Genomic DNA, 13924 nt, shown 5'->3' on the forward strand with positions numbered 1-13924 from the left:
TCAAAATGAATTATGTTTTACGGTAATATTTTTTTAGATTGTCCTTTGGGGAGGCCTAAATTCTTTTTCTAATCTTGGGTAAAGCAACATTGGGAAACCCTGTCAGAGTGGATATTGCTATGCAATGTCATAACAGAAAACTCGGTTTCGGGAGTAATCCTGGGACTTTTGCTCACATGGACCATCTTGGAAAAGAGCCACTGCAAAAGGGGATACTGAGCCTGTAGCAAGAGAGTGGGTAGAGCATGTAGCATTCTTCAATGCACAACGGCCGAGTTCCTTCTTCCCATCCTTCTACTTGGGAGTCTCTCTCTTTTCCTGGTGTTGAAACACTTGTAAGGCCATAAAAACTATAATTAGAATATGAAAGCAGGGTTCCCTGCTTCAAGGAGAGGAAGAAAAGAACAAAGGAGGGTGTGGAGTCAGCCTTTAGATAACATCTGTAGCCTTGCTTTGTGGTAGATTCTGCAATAATGTGCTCTGTACTGAATGTTTCTGGATGGGAGAAGAGAATGCTAATCACAATATCTTATCCAAAAACCACAACAGTTTAAAGAGATGGTTTCATAACCTGCCCCTTTCTGGACACACCCTTTATTCAACACTGGTATCTGAGTGGCTGGAACAGCCTTTTTTAACCCTCTAATCTTCCTCTCAGGCACTTCACTGTAAATATCAGGTTATCTTGGCTGCTTTTCTTAACTTTATTTTGAAGGCCCTGCAGATCTCTTCAAACCCTACCGATTGACTATGCCTCTGACTTCAAGGTTTGAAAATTCATTAAACTTTTATTTAGCCCAAATAAACAAGACCAAAGCATTCAGTAACCTTTTTACTGCATTAAGGACAGCCTAGTCTTAGAAGAACCTGGCAATGCTTTCCCTCACTACAGTCTAGCTTTCCAGCTTGCTGAGATCCTGTTCCTTCTCCCCCAGAAGCCAACTGAGGAGTCTTCAAAATTCAACCCCACAAATTTCTGTATGGGCAGTCTGGGTGGAGCTTCCATCCAGAAGTCCAAGCCTGTGTCTAAATGTACCCAGCAGCACATGTTTTTAGGTTTTTGTCCCCAAACATACCCTATGATACACTTTTAACACTTACCCTATCACAGCATCTCATAAAAACATTTTCAAATCAGCTTGGTTCCTTCTCCACAGATGATGCAGAGGAAAGTAACTGGCTAATGTAGGATCTTATTTTAAACTTTGTTTCAATAACGTGGAATTTAAGGTGCTGTTTTTAAACGTATAAAGCGCCTTCTTGGGAGCTAGTTCTCTTCCCCCCATCCCAACCCCAGCCAATTTTGAAACCGGTGCAGTCCCTTTCTTTAAATAAGGTGAGCAGAGGCAAGATAACATGTTCATGAGGGGACTGCCTCTCTGGTTTTTGTCCCTTTCCTCCGCAACTAGGATTTCTTAGATTTCAGAGCAGGCTGCAAAATCCATTTTTCCCTCTGCAAGCATTTTGGGAGAGGGAGGTGGAGGCTAGGTGAAGGAATGGAGAGTATGGTTCTATGATTACATTTTGTTTCTGCTAGTCTGGTGTTATATTGCTTTATTAATTTTATTCTGTATACTTAAATCTGTGAAAGTCCCTGTGCAGGGGAGAAGCACTTCTACTGAAATATGTATTGTTCTAAAGACTCAGATTTTCATATATCTCAATTAAATTATGCTAAATATTCTCTCTCCCTGAAGTCCACATGCATTTCAGAAAAGCTTATGTATTCTAAAAAGCAAAACAACTAGTACAAATAAGCAAATTCCTCATTCTATTTTGGTTTTTACAATATCTTGGAAAGCTCACTCTGACCTTAAGCAACTTCTGCTTACATAACTAGCACTTACACCAATCGCTTTAGAGCTTGGCATTATAGGGTTATATTTTTTCCCACACAGATGAACTGTTCTTGAACATTTTATCCAACCAAGCAATTACAAACCGGCTTTGCTTACCCATTAGAAACACAGGTCTCTTTTGACATTTGTTTTCTTTCAACATGTTTCTTATTGCTATTTCACACAAGCCACCTTTCCCCACAATGTTTGTCTCTTTTCTAAGACTGACAATATTCCATGGGAGTGATGGAAAACAGATAGTGAAAAAATTTAGAGCAATGAGTAGCATTTATTATTTCTAACTGTATTTTCCCTCATAGCTCTGCCTCCTCTACTGGAAATATATACCACTACCATTATATTTTTACTTCCTAGTCTACAACTATTAGGTATAATTATCCACAATGAGGCCAGATGGAAGACAGACAATTCTGCTAAACGTTCTAATTCAACACAATACTCTGGTTTATGACAAAGTGCCAAACAAACAGTTACAGTAGCAGCTGCAGAATAAGGGGTGAGGTAAAATAGACCCAGTAGTTCAGAATACATGCTCAAAGGAAGGATATAGTCACTCTCACCCACTACCCTCTCATCTAGGGAGGTTAACTTGCTCCTATTAATCTTTGCCAAAAAAGCTAGTTGATGGTCACTTAATGCTGAAGTGCAGTAAGTTGCACTTTTTTGGTAATGGCAATGTACACAGATGCAATATATGCTACCCCATTTGACTCTGTAAGGCAGTTGTTTTGTGAAGAGGAAAGCTTCAGTGTTCACCTGGAGTAACAAGTCAAGGATTCAGACAGTTTGCTGGAGTGACTGAATTGGGGGAGGGGGTGCTGAAGGAGAGTAATGAGGACATAGATCACTAATGCAGGACAGCTACTGTGCATGCCTAAAACGAGCAAGGAGATTCATCCATTCAGATATGCAAAGACATACATGTACACTGCAGTGTGAGGTTTTAAACTTTTAAAAGTCAGTGTCACACCCCTAGTCATAGATTTGTCTTCTAAAGAGTAAGTAGCACACTGTACATAGGTAACTATTTAAGTATCCCTTACTCTCCTTAGTGTGAGGGTTGATTTAAAAAGAATCTGGCAGGACAATACAAGTTATTATTTTCACTTTGCTTGGGAAATGAAATTAGCCCAGTCCCTATTATTCCTAATATGGTTATTTAAGAAGTTTAACTCTGAAAAGTTTTTTTTATTAAAGAAATGAGAACATTAAGATTTTTTTTTTTTTTAAAATAGTACCTCCTTTTTTTAGCTTTAGTCCTAAAACTGACAATATCTGCTGAAGTAAAACGGAAAACAGACAGAATGAAGGAAACCAGTTTAAGTGAAGGGGAGGATATTTACTGTGCAAATCTGTAGTAAGAATTATCAACAATGTGCACTTGGTTTATCAGACATAGGTGTGGTTACTCTTTTCCCTTTAGATTTGTTTATTTATACTATCATTCTGTTTGCTTTGTCCACAGAATTTGGGGGAAGGGAATCTCATTATTGAAAATGAACAAAGGAGTCTAGCACACACCTGAGCACTGACAAAGAAAGATGTTACATTACATCTGTCTAATGCTATTGCATTCAATTACTAGGAGCTAAATTAAAATTCAAGGAGTGTCAACCTTTGGCCTAAGACAAAACCAGCATTTTTTATATAAGTAATTGTAACCGTGCCTACATGGGTCACAACTGAGAACACCAAATTCAGGACAAACTGCTGAGAAATAAGGCACATACATCTCCAAACTGGAAGTATTTTGAGAAGTTCATCAAGAATTATTTCACATTTTGTAGTAGATGGTTGAGATACTGCAGTCCAATACTGAATTCAGTAAAAGTTTACCTTTGGTTTCAATAGAAGCAGGATTATAGAATGCTAAACTTTCAGTCTGAAGTGTTACGAGAATTTGTTTACACTTTACATTTTCCTATGCCCCATTTACTGTTTCACACTGAAAAAGGTTCATACACAATATGTGCTAAGAGACTGATTATATAGTTTCCAATAGATACTTTCTTAGTGCCTGCAATTTTGGCAAAAGAGCTACAAAACCAGTATGTTTAATGGAAAGATAACAGTTCTACCTACCTTATATTTAAAACGGTAACATGAGCAAAAAAAACTAATTCCATATGCTCAAAATATTTTGCTTCTTCACCCAATACAAATTCCTTAAAAGTCAGACTGACAGCTTTTCCCCTTTTGTTCAAGTACATGACAGCTTTTCACATATCATAGCAGGTGCAAAAAAATGCTTTTCTATTAAGTCATGAATGTCACTATTTGAGTTGAGAGATGTCGGGCAGACCTCCATCATTTTTACCGAAAGCATCTCCTGGGAAAATCACCATGCTTTACTTCCACGCTATCAACTCACTCTTATCACATATTCTTCTTCAGACAGACACATGAATAGTACTTTAGACTTGAGAACAGTAGACAGTTCAAGAAACATGGCAAACAGTGCTCAGTCCATTGTGCTCAGTTTCATGAGTTCCAAGCAAATAAAAAAACGATTCCAGAATTACATTACGTCTTCAATTATACTGGGGATCCAAGAACCAGCAGTTGCTTGTTTTTATAAACATCTGTTGAGGAAAAATATTCTCAGAAGGAAAACCAAAGAACAAAAATGGAAACTAGTCTGAGATGAGTGATAGAATCTAATTACTAATAGCTTAAGTATATGCAAGCATTTTGATACTGCAAAGAATGGCAATTCACCTGACCATACTAAGGCAATATCCACTTCATATTGTATGTACATGGTGTTAGATTTTCTTTGTCAGAGGACCAGAGAAAGCCAAATTGCATTCCTTTTCCCTACTCAAACCCTATATTTGATCATTTCCTTAAATATGTTTTTTATTCACAGAAGCCCTCTTTAGGAAGAAAAACAATGGATAGCTGAATTCAAGAGGTCTAGTTAGAGTTCTCCTCCAGCAAGGTTGATAAAAATAATATACAAATGCCTTCAGTACTGTAAATTTATTCAGCAGAAGATAGTACACAGTAAATTCCAACTATATAGAATTGGAAATTCACATTAAATATGAAGGAGGAAAAAAAAGAATGAACCTCTTCATGCTGCATCATGTCAGCAAGTTATTTAAAATGCTCAATGAAGGCATTTGTGTGAGAAAAGGGGAAAAAAACAAAAATCCACCAAACCAGGAAGATGACAGAACTCAATGCATTATGAACATTTCCCACAAAAAACTCAAAGGTAAAAAATATGAAATCATTATACTGTTAAACTGATGCTATCTTGGCATTATGCAGTATTTTTAATTTAGAGAACTGTTCATGGAAGAAAGTGTTTTAAACAGCCTGATATTACCTCTCAAGCTATATACAAATGTATATTCAGATTTTGCATGAATTTCAAAAAGATTCTGTGCCCGTTTTACTAACTCAAGACTTTTTTCTCCACACCAAGGACATAGAAATGTTCGTATATTACCAGGCTATTACATCAGGATTATGCTACACCAAAAAAAAAAAAAATTAAAAAAAATCACGTTTTGCATCTTTAAAATACTATACATACTATTTTGATACTAAAGAATTTGTATGCTGTAATTATTTCTTGTCAACATCAATACCATATTTCTGCAGTGTCAAGCACTTCCTTTACTCTTGCCACCACTTATATGCATACAACAGATTTAGAAAGAAAATCTTTATTTAGGAAAATGGGAACACAGGAATTTTGTTTATTTTTTTTTTAAGAGAAAGGTGAGCTAAGATATTAGTTCAAATACATGATTAGGAAGCTAACTATTTAAATCAGATTCCAAAGAAAAGAATTATTAGAAAAGGAAAGATGACATTTCACATTTAATGAGAGCACAATTGGCAAACATTTCAAAAACCAAAAGTGTTTATAAAAATGTAGCTCTAAAAGGTAAATATGCCAGATTTAAAATATATGTATTTCAGTAAATATTTGTGCACTTATTTTTACTGTCTGAAAACTTGCAAAAAAAAAACAAAAAAAACAAGCGCAGCCTGAAGACCGCTGAAAAGCAAAATAAAAAAGTGCTCATTTATCCTGGAATCTTAGCTTTCGATGAGGAGATTCAACAGTGTCTGTTTTCATTCATTCTCAAATCTACTGTAAGGATGATCAGAATCCTGAAGGAGACCTGGAGAAAAAGAGGACAGCATGTATTAATTATTTGTATTACCATAGCGTATAGGAGCCCTAGTCACGAACCAGGAATTCTGCTAGGTGCTGTACAAATACAGAATTTTAAAAAATGGACCCTAGTCTTAAGGTATAAAATACAACTGCTCATCTATAGTAGTACATTAGAAATAAACTCTTAAATCATTTTATTTCTCAACCAAAAGTCATGAACGTCACATGAAGAGTAAAACATAAAAGCAAGAGAGATTTCTTCATGAAAAGTCATTAAGGAGAAACAGTATTTCTCACTTGTGAAGGATACTGTAGCTATTTGTCAATTCTTTACTTTATCAAAGATTAGATGTGGAGATGGCGAAGCAGAAACAGTTTCAAACTGCTCTGCCAATAAATTCATCTTTGCTGTAAGAGGCCCATCTTTTCAAAAAGGTGGGAGGTCATCATGCTGGCTTAATTGTGTTTCACTCTTGAGCAAAAACCTGTCAAGTTCAATCAGTGATACGCAGTAGTTCTGTGACACCAGCCAATGTCCTCTAAGGACAAATACAGATCACCTGCAAACTCACGGAAACTACTGGGGACAAGAATAAAGGTATTACCTAATCGAGGTCACAGTGTGTGCTTTTATCAAATATTTTTAATGTAACCAGAATATTGCCATAGAAAGCACTGCAAAGACATTGTATCTGTGAACATCTTCTGTAATTAGTATCTGTGAACATCTTCTGTAAAGCTTAGTTCAGCAATAATCACCGTTCCATATAGTGGTAATTTTCAACAAGACCTTGAGAAACTTACCAGACATCCACTAGCCAGAAGTGCATACTGAGGATAAAGGGGCCCAGAGGGGTCCAGTGACAGACCCTGGCTGTGAAGGAGCAGAAGGGCTTTTGAAATTCTTCATATTGGCTTTGGCAAGTAATGCCTGGAAAACCTGGAGCACCACTTTCCCTAGCTGCTTTGTCTTGGGCAGGTGGCAGGAAATAGGTTGATGGGGTAAAGCTCCTGACCACATTCCCCTCTTCCCAACAGTCAGTACCAAGGAAGGGGAAGAGGAAAGAGGACTGTACCATTCATTCCAACCTCCACATTGTGTCCCAGCAGATCTTTATTCACTAGGAGGAGAGGGTGTGTACACACGTGTTTCAATGTCTAGGTGCTGAGCATTCACTGCTCTGTTTAATGCAAAAAAGCAAACAGGGGCATGAAGCACTGGTCACAGGTACAGTTTAAGCAGAGTGCAGTGAGTAAGATATCCAACTGCTGGGCAAGACAATATTAGCCAGCTTCACTGGCTAATAGCCAATACATTTTCAAGCCCTGTCAATAGAAAGCTTGGGATTTACAGTAGGCTGAAATGTGATGAAAACCACCATTCCTTTAGGGTTCCCTAATGCCTGAAGGTAACTCATTTACATTAGTGAAAAAACATCCATACATGGAGAGGAGTGTTTACCTCATTTATTTCCAGGACCACAAAAACTCTCAGATATGCAAGTATTTACACTGTACAGATGTTTACAGTGTAATAATATGATTTATAGGTGTGAGTAAAATAAAATAAATCTTACAATTACTTGAATCATTGATATGATTCAAAGCTATGATAGGACATTACTTGAATCATTGATAATACAAAGCTTTATTTGCAATACGCAAAACAGTCTCTTATAAATGGTAGGAATGTATGAGATCTAGTGAATTTGATGGACGTCCCTATTATTTAAGAATTAAAACTAAATGTTTTCAAATTCTCTGATTAAATCCTGTACAAAACAAAGATCAATCTTGTATACTTGTTGTGTATAACTTATTTTATAGCCTTAAACCAATATCAGAAAACAGCTCAATCTTTTAGATCAATTTAATTGACAGAAGTTTTCCATAAACAAGTATGACAGATTTATCTTACTATACAATAATGTATATTCTGAAACTGGATTCAGAAGGAATAGAATTTTCATTAATTCATTGGGGTTAATCATCATCAATTTTGGCAGCTTGACAGTGAATCAGTAAAATGTAACACTCCCATATGCACGCACTCAAAGTAATGTGCATGGCTTTATAATATGAGTGTGCCTATTTATTTATTTTTTTTACATCAGTAATCCCTCTGGAAGTTTCTATACTCAAGTAAACAACTTACATTATATGTAAAATCTATCAGTAGAATAATGTGCAATGCTATAGTATATCCTTGGCAATTCAAGCAAGGGAGTAAATTATGGATATTATCATATCCCATATCATATTATGCAAACATGAAAAAAACCTTAAATGAATGACATGTTGAATGTAGAGAGGTATTTTTTACATTCTGGATATAAACCTGTCTTGGCAGTAGCTATTTAAGAATAAATAAATTAGATAGCTTTACACAATATTTAGCTATATAAAATTAAGTAGCAATACTAGATATGAACATTTATTTTACTACACTGGTCACTAAGACTATAAATTCTCTGCACACAGAATTCCGAGAACCTAACTTCTAAAGCCTTTTCCTACGGTGAATACAGAATCAGTGACAAAATGAATTTTGGGATGAAAGGGTCTTTCTGATCAAATAAAATCCTTTGAAGCCTTCATAAAAAAAAAAAAAAAAAAAAAAAAGAATCTTATGCTAATCAAAAAGGTTCCCATCTTGACTAGTTGTCCTAACCAGTGGGAATCTAGATGTGACAATTGCTGCAACTAAAAATGAATACTGTGAAAACTTATTTTTCCCCTAAAAGGAATTCACACACTATCTTTATTTTATTCCTCTGTGTTAAACCTTGCCGGGCAAAGTTCTAATTAACACCTGCCTTTCATAAGATTGGTTTAAAATACATACTTTACATGATAATTCTAAAAGCAGCACAGAATAGCTCCAGTCACCACTGCCATCAAGAATTAATAGACGTGGTATTCTGTCTCCAACAGTGCCAAATCCTTCAGGGGAAGGTATGAAACCCCTATAATGCACTTAACCAAATAATGCTGCACAGAGGAAGTATCCTTCTAACCCCAGCCACTGATCGTTTAGACCATTAGCCCTCATACTTTACAGCATATGTAATTTTGTCCTATCTAGCATTATTGCAGATGCTTTCATAGTGATATTTGTTTTAGTTTTACTAAACTATCAGGCTTAATATCATATAGTGTAATTTCCACACATTATTAATATTTTTAACTAGTTTTCATTTGCTTTAATTTCAAGGAGTTTCCTTTTATCCTAAAAGGGATACTAAATATTAGGGTATCTAAATATTTCAGACCTAAACCTATAAGTCACTCCACTGTAGGTATTACAGGTCACAAGCCTGCCAGATTACAGGGAGAAATTTTAATTTCACAGCACCAAGAACAAAGGCTCCTGAAATGAGTGAAGGAATTTTCATTTACCCTATCCTCCAGGAGACGAGGAATGCAGAGAGGAAACAGTAGGCCTTCCTTCCCAGGATGAGTAAAGTGTCATAAGATACCTTATATGTAGGGTCCTACCAAATTCACAGCTGTGAAAAACCCATCATCATGAACCATGAAATCTTGTCTCCCCTGTGAAATCTGGCTATTGTAGGGGTGTTGCCGTATTGCCACTCTCACTTCTGTGCTGCCTTCAGAGCTGAGTGGCTGGAGAGCAGCAGCTTTTGGCCATGCACCCAGCTTTGAAAGCAGTGCCACCAGCAGCACAGAAGTGAGGGTGGCATGTTATGGGGGTGGGGGGAATTCGTCACTTTTGGGTGGCAAGGCCAGCCTTATGCGTGGGTGACTGCCCAGGATGCTGTGGTCATGGGGTGCTGTGTAACCCCCTGCACCTCTCCACAAGCACTGGGCCCAGAGCTGAGGAGGGGCAAGGTTGGGATGCCCCAGACAGGGGCTCCTAACATGTTCTGGACTCCAGCTGCTAGTCCTGGTCAGGGTGGGGAGGGATCAGGCTTCTTCCCCTGCAAGGGCACCCAGAGGCTGGATAAGACCTACCTCCAGGAATCTCCCCAGCTGCAGGAAGCTCCGCAGCTGTTGGCCAGGAGCCCAGCTCTGAAGGCAGCATTGTCAGAAGCAGCAGTGCAGAAGTAAGGGTGGTATGGTATGGTATTGCCATGCTTATTTATGCACTGCTATTGGCGCTGGCACAAAAGTAAGGGTGGTAATGACATACTGGGCCTCCCTCGCTTCTGCACTGCTGCTAGTGGCGCCACTGCCTTCAGAGCTGGGCAGCTGGCCAGCCTGAAGGCAGTGGCACCACCAGCAGCAGCACAGAAGTGAGGGTGGCAAAACCGACCCCTCTGCCCCCCGAGCCCTTTTTGTGTCGGGACCCCGCACTGTGAAACACTGAAATTTCAGATTCAGAATCATAGAATATCAGGGTTGGAAGGGACCTCAGGCGGTCATCTAGTCCAACCCCCTGCGCAAAGCAGGACCAATCCCCAACTAAATCATCCCAGCCAGGGCTTTGTCAAGCCTAACCTTAAAAACCTCTAAGGAGGGAGATTCCACCACCTCCCTAGATAACCTATTCCAGTGCTTCACAACCCTCCTAGTGAAAAAGTTTATCCTAATATCCAAACTCAACCTCCCCCACTGCAATTTGACACCATTGCTTCTTGTTCTGTCATCTGCTACCACTGAGAACAGTCTAGATCCACCCTCTTTGGAACCCCCTTTCAGGTATTTAAATATCTGAAACTGTAAAATTTAAGATTTTTTAAATCCTATGACCATGACATTTACCAAAATGGTCTGTGAATTTGGTAGGGCCCTACTTATATACCTCCCCTTTGTTTTTATTCATCCCATCCCTATCTGCCATACCTCATACACCAACATTTTTAGTTTTTTCCTTTTCTTATTTGAGAATGCAGATTGAGATCACCACCAGAAACAGAAACCAGGGGACAGCAGTGAGTTGCTTGTATTGGCTCTTCATGGAGAAGGAGACTTTACGTACGTGATGGATGGGCAAAAAGGATCTGGGGAACCACCAATAAGACAACGGGCAAAATTGTCGGTGTGGTGACATGCTAGAGCCAGCTGCCACATCTTGGATGTTGTGGCTCAAAAGTGGAAGGATCTGGAGCTGGAAGTCATCAGGTAGCTGAATTTAGCTAGAGCTCACCCACTGTCTTGAGCTAGGCACAAGGCTGCTTCTCTCCTTGTGGTGGTTTTCCTTTTGATATAGGTGTGAAAACCCAACCTTTGGTTTGGACTTTGAAGTTCAGAGCAGACTTGTTAGATAAGTCTCCTGAAGCTCATTGTAAGGTCTGACTCAGGTCACTTCTGAATTTGGTCATGAGGCTTGTAAAAACCACAAGCAGATTGCTCCATTTGTTTTTGTCATTATAGTTCATTATTTTGGCTTAATACTTTGCAACCATTTTGATTTGTTAGTTGGCTTACTCAACTTTACTTAAGGGCTCTTGGATACCTTAAAAATTGTCAGACGCAAGCATCTTTCTTCAGACAGAGTGGAAGTACAAGGCCTCAACATACGGGAACTGGGCAAGACAAACGAAAATGTCTAAATACCTGTCTCTATAGTGTTCACTTATGCTATATGTTGGGTTAACATTTTATACTGGGATCCTAACCTTTCACAAATACAGTCCAAACATGGGGTTTGATCCATACTTCAGAGTATACACACTGAAAACTAATTGTACTTTATTTACGTAGCTGAAGTTGCGTAGCTTAGATTGATCCCCCTCCCCCTTTCCCCCCTTGTGTAGACCAGGCCTTACTGATGCTATATCAAATGTACAATAGCAGCAAATATGGGGGCAATTAAATCCTAGTTTCTTTGTATGTTACACAAGCTGGAAAATACTCTAAATTCTGTTTTAAAGGTTGTTAAACCATCAATGTATAATTTGAATAATCATACTGCATTCATATATGCGAGCAAATGAAAAATAGTGACAAATTTTGCAACAAAAACAATTCAAAATGAATATTCCCCATTACTAAAGCTCTATTGCTTCCAGTGCTCCCAAAGGACTATGGCTGAAGTGAGCGACACTTGCAATGCATTATAAATGTGTAATTACCATTTAAATGGGGTAAGAAAAGCTAGTGGGTGAAATGGGAAAAAGGCATTCCCTTAAAGCCAACCAAGGACTGACATTTCAGGCATGATCATCTTAATTTACAGAGTCAAGTTAACAAAGCCATTGTCATTCTGCCACTCATCTTTGCCTACTTAACAGTGAATCCCCTCTGCAATGTGTAAGAGGCAGCGTAAAATAATCTAGTGCCTCCATAATTTTCTGCAGCAATTTTTATCAGACTATTTACTAGACAGCTAAAAATGAAGACAGATGCGGAAGATTCAAGGCTGTGCTGAGGACCTGTCTTAGGTCTCATTTAATTATTTTTATAATCATATTTAAAGATGAGAATTAGTAATTCAAAGATGAGAATTAGCATTTGTACTTTATTTCGCGTACTGAACTATTTTGGATTAGTTTATTTCAGAATAAGTTTCATATATTAGAAGTCATTTGATGTTGCTTGAGGATTATTTTTTTTTTAAAAAAGGTATAACATATCTCTCCTTTCAACCATTTCCTATTCAACCACACACATCTTCATAATCCAGTTTGGTGCCTCTATTGAACAATCTATTCATTATGAGAAACTGCATTTGGGTTGATAACGTAAATAAGTGTCGCCTCAAAATGCGATGAAACTTACACCTTGCAAATAAAACAATTTCATAAAAAAGTTAACTTTTGACGTTTCCAAATCTAATTGTTAAACTATTGTGTGGCAATTGCCCTGTAAACAAGTTGTATGTGCAAATATGGGTACATCTAATGATTTTATTAGAAGTCAAGACTTACACTTGCACACTGGGGGGCTGGAACAGGCTCCCACTGAAGTCAGTGACAGAACTATTGACTTCAGTGGGAGCAGGGTGACACAGACATGCATGTGATTGAAGAATGTATCTGCAAGTGAACTTGGTAGATTTATAGCCAGAACGCAAATGAGTATAGGGCTCAATCCTGCAAGGCACTGAGCATTCTGACAAGATCCAGCAAAGCACTTAAGCAAATGCTCAACTTCAAGCACTGGAGAAGTCCCACTGACTTCAGTGCTGAGCGCTTTATTGGATATTACAGGGGGTTCAGTCCTGTGGGGTACTGAGCTTATCAAGTCTACAGAAACACAAGCACCATGGGGGGGGGGGGAAGCGGGGGAAAACATTAATCTTAAAACAAAATGCACTGATTGAAGTTTTTTTATTTACCCCCATATAATTCAAACAAACATTTTAAAATGAAACAGAAGTTTGAAGGCCAAGGTCAGTGATGTTGTACACTGTTACAGAATCAAAATTTGTGAATTATATACACACTTAAAAATTACATAGTTTCTGTAACAATTTTCCCTTCTCCTACTCTTAAGGTTCACTAAGGAGCCCATGTTATTGCAAGCTTCCTTGATCCATGAAAATCCCTTTAGTGCTCATCTAAAACACTCCTGCATATGCCAGTGGACTTGGTGCAGAATGATGAAGACATTCCCAGCTCCTGCCAATCAGTTTAACAAGAGACTGGAAATTAAAATGGTTTTGAGTGGCTGGTCAGAGCTCTAAATACAGAATCACTATATTTGATACTAGTGTAATTTACATGATAAAAAACACAGTATATCTTTTTATCATACATATTTGAATACATGGCATCAGTAGCCCCACGAACAGACCAAATTAAAAAGGGCTAAGATTGACAGCTCTGAATAAAGAAGTCCTCCAGTAAGAGGCACAACACAGCCAACGGTAGTGCAAAGCTCCCTCATACTTCCCCATTCTCACTACTGTGCCACAAATCTATTTTGGAACAACTAACTGCAGGAATGAAAGTACTTCAGGCTCCAAAAATCTCCACTTAATCCTTGTTTTCCTGCTGTGAATGCTAATAAGGATTCTAAT

At 38.1% G+C, this 13924-nt stretch overlaps 1 protein-coding gene across 2 annotated transcripts in view; it reads right to left on the reverse strand.

The window, feature by feature from the left end:
* Nucleotides 1-4826: 4826 nt before the first annotated feature.
* Nucleotides 4827-13924, reverse strand: part of LOC135873615 (pituitary tumor-transforming gene 1 protein-interacting protein-like) — a 51585-nt gene continuing 42487 nt past the window's right edge. For both annotated transcript variants that reach the window (XM_065398249.1, XM_065398248.1), the window contains exon 7: nucleotides 4827-6001. In XM_065398249.1, the coding sequence (XP_065254321.1) occupies nucleotides 5952-6001 (50 nt within the window). In that variant the 3' untranslated portion in view covers nucleotides 4827-5951. The remainder of the gene's footprint in view (nucleotides 6002-13924) is intronic.

This window comes from Emys orbicularis, chromosome 2 (genome assembly GCF_028017835.1).
Source record: "Emys orbicularis isolate rEmyOrb1 chromosome 2, rEmyOrb1.hap1, whole genome shotgun sequence".
NCBI lineage: Eukaryota > Metazoa > Chordata > Testudines > Emydidae > Emys > Emys orbicularis.